The 17,601-nt window shown below is 33.4% G+C and overlaps 1 protein-coding gene and 1 long non-coding RNA gene across 2 annotated transcripts in view; one reads left to right on the top strand and one right to left on the bottom strand.

Moving 5' to 3' along the window:
- Nucleotides 1–17,601, bottom strand: part of LOC128169631 (uncharacterized) — a gene marked incomplete at its 3' end in the record, with an annotated part of 99,726 nt that overhangs the window by 25,344 nt on the left and 56,781 nt on the right. Inside the window, exons 14-16 of the mRNA XM_052835747.1 lie at nucleotides 13,342–13,464; nucleotides 10,252–10,332; nucleotides 9,295–9,306 (exon numbers count right to left, since the gene is read on the bottom strand). Coding sequence (XP_052691707.1) covers nucleotides 9,295–9,306; nucleotides 10,252–10,332; nucleotides 13,342–13,464 — 216 coding nt within the window. The remainder of the gene's footprint in view (nucleotides 1–9,294; nucleotides 9,307–10,251; nucleotides 10,333–13,341; nucleotides 13,465–17,601) is intronic.
- On the top strand, nucleotides 14,901–15,820 carry LOC128169633 (uncharacterized). The gene is made up of 3 exons (XR_008241561.1): nucleotides 14,901–14,978; nucleotides 15,386–15,480; nucleotides 15,738–15,820. It is a non-coding gene; the product is annotated as an uncharacterized LOC128169633 (long non-coding RNA).

Genomic DNA, 17,601 nt, shown 5'->3' on the forward strand with positions numbered 1-17,601 from the left:
CTATGGATACGTGTTTGGTGCCAATGGAATATCAGCAGATCCACGGAAGGTTGATGCTATAAAGACAGCGGAAATTCCCAAGAATGTAAGCGAGGTAAGAAGTTTCCTGGGCATGACCAACTATGTCGGGAGATTCATACCAAATTTTTCAACCATTACAGCACCATTGAGGGACTTCACCAAAAAAGATGTAAATTTTGAGTGGGGAAAGAATCAACAGGAATCGTTTGAGACACTCAAACGTGATCTCACAAATGACAAAGTAATGGCTTACTTTGATGCAACAAAACAAACTGTAATGATTGTAGACGCTAGTCCCTTAGGATAAGGAGCGTTATTAACTCAAGATGGGATAGTCATATCATACGGGAGCCGAGCGCTAAATGATGTTGAAACAAGATACTCCAAAACTGAAAGAGAAGCATTAGCTGTTGTTTGGGGCTGTGAGCATTTTCATTTATACTTGTTTGGAAACCAATTTAAAATCATTAGTGACCATAAACCGCTAGAGTCCATCTTCAACAACCCAAATTCAAAACCCCCAGCAAGGATCGAACGATGGAGACTAAAGCTTCAACCATACAGCTATACAGTTTAGTATAAACCGGGGAAATCAAATGCAGCAGAATACATGTCGAGACATCCATGTAAACGATCGATACCAGAACTATCAAGCATTGCAGAAGAGTATGTAAACTACGTTACAGAAAATGCAGTCCCAAAAGAACTCACTTTAGAGAAGATCGCCGAAGAAACACGTAAGGATTCGGCACTTCAACATGTTATTGATGCGATCAAAAATAGAAAACAAATGTCACCATGTTTATTCAAATACAAAGTAATTGACACTTTAATACGAAGAAAAAACGAGATGACCATTTATCAAGATGGGAACGATTGTGTCCTACTGGTCGAAAACAGGATCATCATCCCAGAAACATTACAACATACCGTAATACAATTAGCGCATGAGGGTCATCAGGGAATCGTGAGAACCAAACAACTCCTCCGCCAAAAGGTTTGGTTTGTCAAAATAGACAAAAAGGTTGAAGAATTTTGTAACCGATGTATCCCGTTCCTGGAAGGCATTGCGAGCCACTGAAAATGTCACCGCTACCAACACGACCATGGTCAGACGTGAGTATGGACTTCTGTGGACCATTTCCGAATGGATCGTACCTGATGGTTGTGATCGACGATTACTCAAGATATCCTGTCATAGAAATTCTGTCTAAAATCTCTGCAAAAGCAGTGTTACCAAAACTCGATAGCGTATTTGCTTTATTTGGAATCCCAGACGTCGTTAAAACCGACAATGGTCCACCTTTCAATGGATCCGAATTTAAAGAATTTGCTAACCATCTAGGATTCAAGCATCGAAAAATAACCCCGTTGTGGCCTCAAGCGAACAGAGAAGCAGAGAGATTCATGAGGACTATAGGAAAGGCAATAAGAGCAGCACATAGCGAACATCGGAGCTGGAAACAAGAACTTTATAACTTCCTAAGAAATTATAGAGCCACACCTCATCCGACTACCAACGCGACTCCAGCAGAATTGCTGCTGGGACGAAAATTAAAAACCCGTGTTCCAGAGATCATCCCGCCAGCAGTGAATAAGAAAGTAATTCAAGACAATGACTGGAAACGAAAAGAACAAATGAAACAATATGCTGATGAAAAACGAAAGGCAACACAACATAAATTAAAGATAGGAGATCAAGTCCTGGTCAAACAACAGAAAAGGGATAAATTATCAACTCCGTACAATCCACAGCCGTACACAGTAATTAAACAACATGGGTCCATGATTACTGCGAAAACAGAAGATAAAGAAATAACCAGAGACGCGTCGTTCTATAAGAAAATTAACACGGAATGTGATAAGCCAGCTGAGACCTCAGATGACCTGTGTGAAGACATTTACCCGCAGCCGCCGGCACAACAGGAACCTAGACGGTCAACACGCATACGCAAACCACCATCGTACCTAGAAGATTACTTGTGTAAATAGTGCTCTAATAGATGTAAAGGGGCATAATAATCCCCTCAATTATAAACATACTTGAATATGTTTTAGTTTTAGCGTAGTATTTAGAAAGGACGGTGATATTCTGAATAAACTTTTGTCTTTCAATCAAACAAGAAAAAATTGCAATACTGAATTAGGTCTAATGAATTTTATTTTAAACATGTGCTCCATTCTGAAGAAAGGGAGGGATGTAATGTCCAAACATTTAGAACCGACTCCTGAGATGTGTTTATTTATGTGTTTATATTCAAGCTATTAAGCGCTCTCTGACTGATCATGTTCTCATGGGTAAATCTATGAACAATCCTTCACTTCACTTAATAAATAGTTAGCAAACCATACAGACGTGTCTCTTACTCTCTCTCCAATACATTACATGTATCATCTGCATATTGAAACAAACAAATATTTCTTTGTATGTGTATTCCTTTGATATGTCTATTTTGTCTTATCATGATACCAATGATTTCTACACATATATTAAAAAGATATGGTGAAATAGGATCTCCTTGTCGACATCTGCGCCCAATATTGAAAAAATCTAAAAAAAAAATTCCATTTTGAATCACACATAACTTTGCATCTGTATAAAGTGTTTTCACCCATCTAATGATATTTGGACCAAAATTGAAAAATTTAAGTGCTTTGAATATAAAAGACCAATAAGTAATATCATTCCAGGAATTTGCCTTATTTTTGTTTCATTAATAATATCATAAACACAACGGGTGTTTTCTCCAATAAACCTACCCTTTAAAAACCCTTTTGATTTTCATTTATAATGTAGTATAGTATTTGTTTTAGTCTGTTTGCGATACATGCTGATATTAGTTTATAAGATACATTTAAAAGTGATATTGGTCTCCAATTTTTTAAATATTCTCTACATTTATCTTCTTTTGGCAAGATAGATATTATTCCTAGTTTCTGAGTTGTTGATAGTAGTCCCTTATCAAAGCCTTCATTAGCTGACATTAACCAGAAGTGGCATATATCTTTCCAAAAAAATGGCGGTAAAGCCATCTAAACCTGGTGATTTATCGTTTTTCATATTTTTTAGAGCTTCTAAGGCTTCTGAATAGGTTATATTTCCTTCTAGTTTTTCACGCATATTACTATCAAGTATGTTTACCAAGCTTTTATCTATAATTTCTTCTATATCAACATCATTCAAGTCATTATCTTTATTGCTATATAAGGTTTGATAAAAGTATTTAATTTCATTAAGTATTTCTTGTTGATTTGTGATTAAAACTCCACTGTCATTGGCAATTTTGGATATTGTTTTGTTTATAGAATTTCGTTTTTCAAGTGCAAGAAAATATTTAGTAGGCTTTTTGCCCTCTTCAATCCATTTAGCACGAGCTCTTACCATTACCATGTGTTCTTTTCTGATTTATTCTAACTCATTTTGCAAAAGAACAAGTTCATCATTATTAGTTTCATATTCATTATTTCTTATAGTATTCGTCTTTTCTTCTATTTCTTTTTGCTTGTTTACTTTATTTCTTTTTTCTCTCGAGCTGTAATCAATTGTATATCCTCTAATATGGAGCAAGATCTGCTCAAAGAAGGACTGGTAATCAATAGTAAGAGATAACAGGGCATCAGGTATTTGTTCTATAGCTTCCAGTGAGTCTGATTTTTCTGCATACTGATGTTTTAGAGAAACTTTTTTCACCCAACTACATATTCTTTATCTTTCAACAGAGAATTATTAAATTTCCAAAACCCCTTCCCTCTGACAAAATGTGAGAAAACAATATCAATAAGTACAATAGAGTGGTCTGACCTATACCCTATATCTATTTTTGCTTTATGTACAAAATTTAACAAATGTGAAAAGACCAAAAAAAAATCTATTCTGCTTTTTTTATTGGATGGACCAAACCATGTATACTGTTTTTGATCTTCGTGCAAACTGGGTCTTTTAAGTTAAGTTTTTCTATTAATTCTAAAACTATTTTCCTTGCTTTTGGATTTCCTATAAGTTTGTAGTTATGATAATCTAGAGATGTTTCTTGAACTAAATTAAAATCTCCACCTATAACAACAAAGTCTCCATAAAAGTTTTCAACCTTACTTTGAATATTTTCATAAAAATCAGGTGAGTCACGATTAGGGCCATATATATTGATAAGAAGGATATTGTATTTTTCTATTCTTAGATCAATTGCTAAATAATTACCGATTTCATCAGTTGTTACTTGAATGATTTCATATTCAAAATTATTATTAAATAAGATTGCCACCCATCTGGAGTCAGTTTTACCTGGGCTAATAAAGATTCCATATCCCCACATTGATCGCACCATATTAACATCATCTTCTGTGAAATGTGTATCTTGTAAAAAATAAATTGACTTTTGTTTCTGTTTCAAAAGGTTAAAAACATCCCTTCCCTTTTCTATACCATGCAGACCTCTACAGTTAAAGGATAGTAAAGACAAACTCATTAACCGTTATAATAGAAAATGTTAAGAACATATTGCAGATTTTCTTAAATGAGAATAACCATTTTGTATGAATGAAAATGACTTTGAGAAGAGAAGAGACACGTATATTGACACAAACATGTAATTCCACTCTGTACATTATTTTCTCTCATACTAACACACAAACTTAAATAACATATATACAATGAAAAAATAACACTGAGCATGATCTAAACCCCAAAAACGGCTCAATCAAATCGATAGGGCTCTGAAATTTTCCCCACCCATAAACAAATAATAAATTTACAAATGCGAGCATCTGTTTAGACACAAACCGGAAGTTCTATTGTGCACAGTTCTTACCCTTGGAAACCGTGTCTAAATACGGACGGAAACGATAGTTTCGGAATAGTCACATTATTTTTTGATGTCATTTACGACTTGATCTACAAGTTCCCTCATTAGACCAAACCTTGCAACACCAAGGTGCTCACCGCCATACTATCTTGTAATGACACACGCAATATTTACATGGCAGCGTTCCTCAAAATGCTTTAGTAGATTCCTTCCCGCACCAAACTCCCAATCATCCATCGATCCATCGATCACCTTACCATCCTTGTCCCGGAAGCGGTACACTAGAATGCGATCGTGTGCTTGTGCATGCCTCGGCAGAGAGCACAGCATTTTGTAAAAATTGCGTACTTCACCATAGGTTTTGACGGGGGTTCCGGTAGCCACGAATCTACTCCCACGTTCACGTTTTTCTTCCAAAGTTACTACTGGTATTTCATGTAGCTTGTATAATTCATCTTCGTCGCACTGTAGAGCATCTTCAGCCCGGGGGACGAGTACTTTTTCTCTGAATACATTTCCGTTGTTTTTGAAAACAAGTTTGTTTCCTCTTACACGCGTTTCTACGTTTTGAGACGTGTATTTACGTTAGAGCTCAAACAGATGTTTCCTCTCCTCCACTAGGGCTGCCGGGAATTGTTCGGATACATGGAAAGGAGTTTCTTTTGATGAACGCCTGAAATTCCTCTGAATTTGTAGAATTTCCTCCTTATTGTCATAATGCTCTAACTTCCCCACTATTGTGCGTGCTACCGGTCCGCGAATGGGTGGGCCAATACGATGTATGCGGACAAACTTTAGATCTACACCATAAACCTTTTTAATGGCACTTGGGATATCCAGCATAAGGTTCTCATTGGAACTTTCCTTGAATCTATGGATAAGTATATTGTCTCACATGGAGCGGCTTTTAAGGTCAATAATTTCTCTATCTTGTTCGCTAACTTTTCTATCAAGCTTAATGACTTTTGCCTTTAATAAATCAACCTCACGACGGAGATTTTTATTTTCTTTATGAATAGTTTCAACATTTTGCACTGCGTCCTCTGCTTGTTGAGCAACATATTCAATCTTTTGTTCAAGGCCGTCTGTTCCCCACAAATCCTCTCTCAGACTTTCTTTCACGCTTTGTAATTCTGAGCGGAATTCTTCAAGACCGTTAAGTCTGTGCTGTATATCTTGGAGGCTTTGTTGAACTATTGGCAGCGACTGAAGAGCGCTACTCACCTCTCCGCTGAGTCCGGGTGTAGAATTAACGGTATTTGACGTAACACCGGCACTGTGTTTTTTAAGGGAATTCTTCAAAGGTCCGTTTTGCGCCATTTTTTTGCCACTTTAGTAATCCTTTAGAACAGAATTGTTACTGCAAGCATTTGTACTTAGAGATACGCTTGATCTACGCTCCTACTGGGATTTTAAGGGGAAAAATTCTCTGCCCAAATTTTTTACAACCACCTACATGCTCACGTGACCGGAAGTACGTATATCTTAATTAATGTTTTAAATCAACCAATTTAAACCGGAAAGTGAATATCACTAGTTGATATTTATAAATGAAAGATTTCTCTTATACAAATTGATCATTTGAATGAAATATGAATGCACCATGCATGCATCTTGATCGATCACACACTTATTAACATGAGTAAGCTCAGGTTCAGAATTTGACATTTGTGGATTAAGTCATTGCGCAGGAGTGTTAGAGAAACAAATGAAATCAAAGATACAAGGAATTCTGCGATATAACAAATCTTAGTTTTATTAAATACCTATTTAAATATTAAACATTAAAACATAGACCAGAATCAAATAAAAATTTAACAATTTGTTTTTTTCATAAATTAAATTGTATTACATACAGGTTTACACATTACTGACTTCAACTTGCTTACACATTGCTGAATGACTGAAAGTGGAATGCCGTTTTAAATTTGATTGGAAAGCATTTGTAAACAGATTCAAAATATATAAGAAATCCATGAACCCTACTAAAGTATTTTGTTTTGATTTGTTGAGAATTTAACAAGAGCATAATAGAATATATGTCATAATCAAATATTTGCGAAAAGGTATGAAATTATTCTTTTATTCCTCGATCAGGGAAAAATTATGTATTTCCTCTGTCGTTGTTTACGATATGAAAATCGGACTATAACAACAATACCCCGTATATTTTAAACTTCATATTTAAGTAGGAATAACAAATCAACACAACATGGCAGACCTCTGATAGAAAAGATATTACGTTGTATTAAAAAGATTTTATTGACGGTGGCACGTTACTTAATCTATAGCTAATTAAATAAAGTGTCGAGATTGTGATCTGTACATCTTGAGTTCGATTCCTGCGGGGGCTTTTGTGATTTTTTTACTGAGTCGAATTTTTGTATGCTCCATTTCCCCCCAAACTACAAATTTTTCGATTATTTTACATATGTAAAGCTTATTTATTATATCTTTCAGTAACTCATATTTAAAAAAATACTGTAAATGTAAAAGATTTTTTTCCTACTGTGTTATTCCACCTTAACACGATCCAAAAGTTTGATCAATGCTCTACTTAAAAAATGCTGCTTGAATCACGTGTTATGTATTGCTTTGATGCGACAAGCCGTTTCCGTGCAAACTGAATCAAAGCTCGGGAGATTTTTCAAGAGAAATGGAGAATTGCAATGTAATCGAGGAAAATATAGGATTCACGCAGCACTTTTTATAAAACTGAGATGTTTTGTTTCTTTACTTGATATGCTTTTTGTTTTGTTGGAACCGCGGGTTTGTGTTTCTCTATTTCATTTTATATTAAAGAATAAAAAGTATATGTAAGATACTTATAGTTATCACGTAATGATGAATCAATTTAGCATTAATGTGCTACCCGATTTGATTACAGTGACATCACTTTTATCGGAAAGTAAAAATGTTTTTGATCTGATTAAAAACAATAATTTGATATTACAATTTTGTGCATTACAATCAAAATAAGACTCTAAAAAGTCCAAATGTTTCCTTAACATACTCGCGTGCCCTTCAAGTTAAAACGGTTATATACGAATGTATATATTAAAAAGTATATCATTTCAGCTTAGTTTTATATTTATCACATTTTTATCTATTGGTGGTTACAAAAAATACACATTTGAGAACCTTATTTGTTTTTGCTACATATTACATGATAATAACAACATACAAGCATCATTTCATACTTAAAACTGATATAAGTAGGGTTCCTACTCGAGTTACGTCATCATTGAAAGTTATGTAAAACTACATTAATAATACGTTATAATAACTATTGGATAATCAGAATTATTGAGTAGAATATGTACAAATGATATTGCATTAGCAGCAAAGTTTTACGTATTTTCTTCATATATTTACATGTTTTAAAATTTACATTTTAAAGTTTCAAAATATTGTATTTGTATATGCATTATAGCATATACATATGCATATACTGTTCACTTAACCTTTACAATTATACTATTTTCATTAAAGGTCTATCTTTTAAATATCTTAAGGATTCCAGCACCAAAGATGGCATGTGTCACCTTTTTTTTGGGGGGGTGGGGGGGGGGGTTCTCCTTATTTTTCTTCTTTTTAAACTATGAAAGAAATGATAAGTGTTACATTTTTTTTTACATAGTACTCATTATAGAAAATACAGATTGTAAACTTGTTTTTCTTTGAGATATCAAGAATTGCAAAAGAAAAAAAAAGAAAATTGACTGAAAAAGTGTTAAATTAAATATGAAGTAGTGATTTTAAACCCAAAAAATTATTATCATATAACAATTCTGTTTAGACGATATATTTTTTTTATTATATCGGAGTTCTTACTAACAGTTTAGGAAAAAATCTCATATAACTCTAACTAAAAAAATGTTGAGTAGGGACCAACCCTGAGAAGCACGAATCTTGATTTATAGAAAGTAAAAGAATGATATCAATAATTTCAGTTTAAGGTGAACAAATTTGATTAATGGAACTTAAATTAAAATAAAAAAAACAAAAATACTTATAACCGAGGTTGGATGGCCAACAAATTACGGGTTAAGGGACCTCCACACACTTGGGAACAGTTTGCATACAAACTTGAACTTCAAAGTTACTTAAAAATATAAATTTCTAGCATGTGTTTGACTTGAAAAAGACAACGGAATTAAAATTTCGGGAAAAACATCATTTTTTAAAAATTGCACTACTATTCATAAAAATAAAAGTCCCCGCGGTATTCGAACTCGGGACCTGCAGATTTGTAGATTGAAGGCATATACATATGTACATTGCGCCACAGAGATAAAAAACAAAATTTGGCGACATAACAATTTTCAAATCATCATGTTGTGACGTACTGTAATTAAAAGTAGAGGTCTCGGGATGTTGAGGATCTTCTTAAAGTTACCTTTACATTTGAGAAATATAATTATTTTAGCAAAAACTATTTAACTGAAAAAACGTTAGAAGCAAAACTTACGCTGTCCATTTCCTGTAAAGAAAGAAAATTGAGTTTATCATTATAAACATGATTGAATCGACACATATACTTAATAGAAAATTTATTTTAAAAATTTTAAAAACAATTTTAGTTTTTTTAATTAAAACATGAACAGGGGTCACATTGCTTACAAGAGCAACATTGGTCAGTTGACTTATATTTGACCAAAGTAGCCCATTAAAAGAAAATACAATGCAAAAACACATAAATCTTGTTTACGTGTCTATGCCGATCAAAGTTATTAAATTTAACTTTAACATATAAAAGTTGAATTATGCATATATTTCAACATGAATTAAAAAAAACCCATATATATTCTAATATTTTACAATTCCCTTTACCCTTCAAATGTAAAAAAAAAACCAGATTAAGATTTTCTGAATACCGTTCACGAGTACATTGGCAAGGAAAACGTTGAATATTTTTTTCCTTGAAAAAACATTTAAATTTCCTTTTTAATAAAGAATATTCCGTTTTTAACAGCGGTATATTCTTTATCAAAATACAATTTTTTCTTTGAAACTCGTAAGTTAATACCTTTGATTCCCTTTTGATCTGTTTGTAAAAGCAAGCCTTCAAAGTTTGTACAAACTCTATACAGTAGTTATTTATAAATCAATAAAAGTAAATATTACTTGAAGTGTGGATTTTGAGATTTTTTTTATCTTCATTTACAATATTTGTTAGTATTATTATAATTATTTATTTTTAACCAATAACAATCTTTTTGAAGTTGATCTTGACCTTCATTTGAACACAAAACTTTTTATGAACATATAAATCCTTTAATCAAAAAATACTTGGTTAGGAGTTTTGATGATGTTACCTATATTGTTAAGTCAACAATGTAGAAAAAACTGACGAAAGAACAGACATACAGAATGATAGACGAAAAAACTGACCAGAACAGCTTACTGTTGAGCTAAAAACAAATACCTTGATGGCATTGATGTAAACGTTGATCCTGTTCACAAATTTGATTCTCAGCACAAGTGGTTGGATTACAAACATCAATATCTGAAAATATTTGATTTGTCTTATACTATATGCCAGTTATCTTAGAAACTGGATGACTATATGTATTATTAAAATATCAAAGTATATAAATGACAAACAATACATATGTAATTAATATCTCGGTAAAAAAGTGTTAATGAAAAATGACAATAACAAACTTTCAACCGTCTCAATAATCCGTGTAGCGATATACAAATTCAAAGCAGAGCAAACAAGGACCTCTAAAAAAAAAGGGGGTGGGATAAGGTTGCTAGGAGGAGTAAACACCACCTGTTGACTGGTCGCAACCCCCGTGTGCTCTGAATATATTAATAAATTCATCTTAAAAAAACTATAATTAATTTTAATATTTTTATACTGCAAACAATAAACAAGAGGCCAATGAGCCACATCGCTCACCTGAGCAACAATATGCATGATAGAATCAACTTTATGAAGTCATAAGAAAACTCTTCGGACAATGTGGTATATTACATGTAGATCCTGTATAAACTAGAAAACTGACCAGTCAGGAAGGGCCCCGCTATGACAATTAATATACAGAATTGAAAAAAACTTAAAATTCCATCCTCTTTATATTAACAATGATGAAAAATAAATACCCGGCATAAGATGTAAAGAACTTCAATATATAGGATCTCATGATCTGTAGTTGGATATGATTTTCATCCAACAATTGAATTGTTAAACTGAGGGGTAAAAACATAAGGGTGCAGCTCATAGAATGAGAGTTTAATTTGATTACATCAAAAAAAATATATGAAAATGATAAGTAACAACTGTATTTTTAAAATTTCAAGATAATTCCTGAATGTCCAAAAAACTCTAAATAGTAACCTTGTATCTGCATAAAACAGAGATAACCTCGTGTCTTATAAAAAAAACTAAATTAAATGTGTATTTAAAAAAGATTTAAACCGGTGTTTTATAAAATGCAAGCCTTCAGTGAATGCAAATACATTGTATCACCCACGGTTGACCTCAACTTCAAAACAAACATCAGTTGGAGACAAAGGTGTTCATTAATCTTCATATGACAGATAGAGATAATCCTCTAAATTTTCTGCAGCAGGCAAGATAATTAATCCCAGGGGGTTAATTGTTCTGCTCTCTCATCCTTTTCTTCTAAATTTACAATAAGATTTGTTTTTTCAGAAATGACAGAATTGGGTTATTATCTGATTACCTGTTAAAATTAACAGCATTAAGCTAGGCAGAAAAAAATAAAATAGATTATAATTAAAAATTAAAATAGTGAAAAGGATTTCTTAATATATATCTTGATTTTAGAATTCAATAAAATTATCATAAATCATTGTGTACGGTATTTTAACCAAAAAAAGTATGAATATCATATTTTAAATCCATATTTCAAAGAATGTACACAATACTACACATCATTCAAAATTGACCTTAACTTCAAAACAAAGTTCATCTGCAGACACAGGCAGTGCAGTAATTAATCTCAATGTGACAGATAAAGATAAAGCTTAGGATTTTCTTCCTGTGGAAGGTTAATTAATCCCAAAGGACAAATATTGCACAGCCTTCCTAGTATACAATGGTAACATTCTCAGCAGTTATCTCTCTTTGCCCATTCATTCTTATGCATAGTTATGGAATCTACCCCACCACCCCAGCTCCAAACCAGAAGACATAGAAAACGAAACTTAGCATCAAAATATGTATTTCTGCCTATTGAACTACCATACTAAATTTGAACTTGATTGGGCAACCATAAAAAAAGTTATTAGAAAAAAACAGAAAATTTGTGGACGGAAGAGTGACGGATGGTCGGACGGACAGAAGGACGGACGGACAGAGTGATTACTATAGGGCACCCGCAAATCCTTGCGGGGCCCTAATAAAAGTTCATCCCCCCGGATATTTTTGTGTTTATGATCCAGTCACAGATTTCATTGTCATATAACATGTTCAGCATTGCAGTTCTCAAAAAAATCATAATTCTTTATAAACGGGATATAAACCTACATCACACTCTAAACCTCTTGTGAGGGCCAAGAAACGTACAAAGAGACCCCCAATGTGGCCCCACCCTACTCCTTAAAATTTGGTTTTTAACGAATTTAAATCCACACCATTTGAAGTTGCTTTCACCTTAGTTACAACTGTTCAAGGCAAATGGTTTTTTAAAGAAGTTTTTAAGATTTTTCTTTATATAATCCTACGTAAAAATGTGCCCCTACCCCCTCCTGTTGCGACCCTATCCTACCCTCGGGGATCATGTTTTGAACAAACTTAAATCTACACAACCTGACAATGCTTTCTCACAAGTATCAGCTTTCCTGGTTGATTAGTTTCTAAGAAAAAGATTTTAACAGACTGTTCACTATATACTCCTATGTAAAAATTTGATCAAGATTTTCACAGCTTTGTATTTTCACTACCTTAGAATGCTTCGACAAAAGTTTCAGCTTTCCTGGCTGATTGGTTTCTGAGAAGAAGATTTTTAAAGATTTCTCAAAAATTCTCAAAAATTCCTAATTATCTCCCCTTGTAAAAGGATGTGGTCCTTAATTTTCACAACTTTGAATCCCCTTTGTCTAAGAGTGCCATGTGTTAAGTTTGGTTGAATATGGCACAGTGGTTCTGGAGAAGATGTTGAAAATGTAAAAAGTTTACGGACAGACGGAAGAACGGACAACAGACAATATATGATCAGACTAGCCCACTTGAGCTTTCAGCTTAGGAGAGCTAAAAATTATTTTCACAATACAAATGTATATAAATATTTAATATTGCGTCGTTTTATTTTTCTTTCATGACGAAAACGCCCTAAAATTCAATATTATGATGACTATTATTTCTAAAATATATAATCATTTAAATACATAGAGATATTAAGTAGAACACATCAGTATCATTATCTCACCCACAGAAACATGGGTTTGGACGTCAAATCATCGGGTTCTTTTGTCAACTTGTGCATATGCATGTAACAGGACACCGATCAAGAAATTTATAAAGCAATTCAAATTATGTACTTACCAACGTCACATCTTACGCCTGTCTTTCCTGGTGGACATGGGGTACAAATAAAATATGGTGGCGTCTCAACGTCTATGCAGTTATTGGTACCAACGCAAGGCTTTTGTTTGCAGATCTTTATTTCTAAAAGAATTCAACAAGTAAGGTTTAACACAACTTATTTGACCAATCATTTATGCTTCATTTAGTCAATAGTGTTACTAGTTTAATTTTATATAGTAAAAATAACCTACTTTTACACATTAACATAATCATTTTTGCTTCTTTTTATTGACGAATCTTCAAGATTCATTTAAAGCAATATCAGCTGCAATTTCTATGTCGTAATTTTTTTCGACTAAAATGACAAAAATATCATAGTTTTAAAATTTCTGTCAGCTCTGTTTTTGTAGGAAAAGCCATTAAGAAGCATTCATTGGAGAAAAATTGAATTATTGTCGTCCTGTACAAAAATTATCTGCTATATGTTCCTTATAAGTGAAATCTTTTTTCTGACAAAAATTAATGATTTTTTCAAATCTTATCCATCATAAAAGTTTAAGTTACAGGCAGACTTATCACACTAGCAAGTTTTTGCAGCAAAATAAAATTTTAAAAAATACAGTTCATATTCCTTTAATTTGTCTTTGTTTAAATGTGTATATCAGTATATATTTTGATTTCATATGCATGACTGTTATTGAAACATTTATGAAGCATATGCGGTCAATTGCATTTTTTTTATCTAATCCTCTTGAATTTATCTCAATAAAACATCTTCAAACAAGGTTTCAAAGACATTATTGTAGCTTGTACACAGCTAATCGTGCCACATACGTTTCACATATGTTTGAACTTAACACACGTACAACATACGTTAAACATACGTTACACACATGTGAAGTCAAACCGTACGTTACACATATGTTGAGAAACGCATGGTTAACATACGTGTGATAACATACGTTCAACATCACATATGTTTAACATACGTTAGATTTTACATATGTTAAACGTATGTGAACCATATGTTTTACATATGTAGATCTCAACCACATGTTACACATGTTAATAAACAAATGGTTAACATGAGTTCTAAAAACCATATATTACATGTGCGTTAATAATATATAGGTTTAACATATGTGTGAAGGCGTGCATTTGAATATTTTACATTAAAATTATCTGCATGCGCGGATCTAAGGGGGCGGGGGATGGTCGGAGGGATCCCAACCCTCCCCCCCCCCCGGAAAATGAAAGTAAATGAAATTTACACAGTAAAATTATCGCAAATATGCCTCGGATCCCCCCCCCCCCGGGCAAACACAATTATCCTTCGGACCCCCCCCCCGGAAAAAAAATTTCTGGATCCGCGCATGATCTGCATGTACATGTCTGATGTTGCTTTATCACTCATGTCTCTGAAATGAATGTGTGAAGAAAAGCCTTGTTACTGTGCATGTTTATTGGTTTAAACTTATATGTAGGTATGCATAAATATGTTTCATTAACAGAAGCCACATGTCCTCTTAAAATTAATTCGATAACGAATCCGGAATTAATACAAAATCGGTTTTAGTTTTGTCGGTGACAAAATATACGTCACATTTTTACGTCACGGAGGCAGAAGATCGAACTGCAGGATGAATTTAGCAGAGGTAATGATTGTCAAGCATTCGTTTTTATTTACTTGCATTTGAAAATTATATCGTATAATTACCGATGTCAAAAGAGAAAAGGTGTAGCCCGGAGCTGTAAGTGTTCTCAGGGAAAATTCGGGTTGAATTAATGACGATAAAAATGATGTTTCCCCAGAGAGCTACAACTAAGCAGCTATTTGGTTTTGTTAATTTAGAAGAATCAATACTTATTAAAACCCATAGAATATATGTCGATCTTGGATAAGACGCATTTGAAAACTGAAATATTTGAAAGTAGAGAAAAACTAGAGCAAAGCCTATGCAAAAAACCGAGTAGGTCTTCCATTGCAACTAAGTGAAATGATTATTGAATTGCCTCTATTAAGTTGTATTCTTATTGCATGGTAATTGAAACTTTTTAGTAGGCATGCATTGGCTGCTTGACATATCCCTGGAAGAGGACATCAACTAGCTAACACAGTCAATGACAGATGTCTCTTTGAATTGATAAAATCATAATGTAAGTACACATACCAGTGCATTTTACAATTTTTTAAGGGTCATCAACACCGCTGGGAAATTTTTTTCCATACAAATCCAACCTAATAAATAACTCAAAGGTATGGATTTCTATGACATACACATGTACTTCATTAAAAGTAGAAGTCACTGGGTATTCAGGATCATTAATGATAATCTGTTGCATGACACCTACATGTACATTTGTATTTCTTAGTAAGTAAGTGTAAAATTTAATGCATGTATTATATTTTGTAGCAAATGGATATAATACAGAAGTTTCAAAGATCTGTTTTGATGTAGCCTGAAGATTTTGTAATGAATGATCCAGGATCCCAAAGATCCCAAAGTTCTTCGCAGAGTTCAAAGACAGTTGCAACGTGGTTGCTAATTTAGTGACAGGTTAAGGTAATTCAATTTAGATAAGGATAAGGATTAATACAGACATGTATCCAGTCACCCCCCTCCCCCCAACCCCATACCCCCCTATTTTTTTGCATCAAAGATTTTTCTTAAATTTCATATAAGAAGTGAATTATCAAGGAGTTGCCCCCCCCCCAATGCATGCACACACACACACACACACACACACACACACACACACACACACACACACACACACACACACACACACACACACACACACACACACACACACACACACACACACACACACACACACACACACACACACACACACACACACACACACACACTTTTCTGGGGACTATGTGAAACTATGTGTAAGTGTACTTTAGAATATCATTTCACCCAAATGATTCAAGCTTATTCGCATAACAAAAAATTTACCTGTATACCTTGTTTTCCGCTTACATGTATAAATTATATTTTTTATCGTGTATTTAAAAACTCTAATGATTGTATGTACTGAAGTTTGTATTAATATTTTAGAAAGAAGTTCAAACAAGCATTGTCATGGGAAAACATTAAAAAGGAAGAAGTTGGAGGTGGACAAAAATCAGAATGAATATACTAGAGGTAAAAAATTATTTTGTCAAATTAATACTTGTGATTGACCTTCTATTTTGCCTCTCTCTCTCTCTCTCTCTCTCTCTCTCTCTCTCTCTCTCTCTCTCTCTCTCTCTCTCTCTCTCTGAGAGCTTGCAACTAAAAGAAATCAAAGTACTGAAGAACTGACGGGAGTTGATTTTGTCGATGTTTATTTATTTGAAAATCAATGATATGTTTTTTTGCATGACAAGTACACGTATACGTAGTTTCTAATTTGAATTACGCATCTTTTTAGAGTGTGACTAAAATGGGAAGCGAAACCCGGGCCGGGCCGGGATTCTCGAAACTGATAACTGGGTTTTTGTTGATTTCTTAAAAAATACTTATTTGTTCTGCACGAAATTCGCAGGAATACTTTATTACAACTTGTTTTGTCTTCGCTGATATTTTTATCATTACAGAATGAGTTTTTCAATATTTATCACACATTTTCATTTTTCAGGTGACTAAAATGGGTAGCGAGCCCGGGTTACACATTTTGGCGATATTAAGCTAATTACATTGTTGTATTTGGAAACTTGTGTATTTAATCATTGCTATTTAAGTTAAAATACTTAGACAATTCAACAATTCCGTCATAAAAAGCCATTTGATAAAATAATAACAAAATATTATAAACCCGGGACGGAAAAAAACCGGACACGTTTACCCGGGACAAACCTTTTATTTCCGAAAAAGCGACGAGAGGATGTTAGCTACATGTATCACTCATGCATGTGATATATTGCCAAGCTCAAACCTCGCGGAGGTATCCACAATTGAATCTTCTCTCCCCATTTGAAATACAAAATATAAAGCACCCAAACAGCAAATCACGATGAAAAACCGTTCTAATTGTGTAAAACACAACGCCCTACAAGGGCCTAGACTCGGTTTGTTTCTTAATGATTTAACCTGTTTTACTGAAAATCAAACTAACTACCTATAAGCACTATTTATTATTTTGAATTTATTTTAAAAGTTTTTTTCTGGTAATTAAGTTTGCAGCACAGTAAATGTTGATTTTCTGAATAGATATTCTTTTCCTAATTAAACTCATTTTTCATTAGCAAAATCTTCATTTTTTGGATCAATCAGTTAAACCTCTTTG

The sequence above is a fragment of the Crassostrea angulata genome, unplaced genomic scaffold (genome assembly GCF_025612915.1).
Source record: "Crassostrea angulata isolate pt1a10 unplaced genomic scaffold, ASM2561291v2 HiC_scaffold_163, whole genome shotgun sequence".
NCBI lineage: Eukaryota > Metazoa > Mollusca > Bivalvia > Ostreida > Ostreidae > Magallana > Magallana angulata.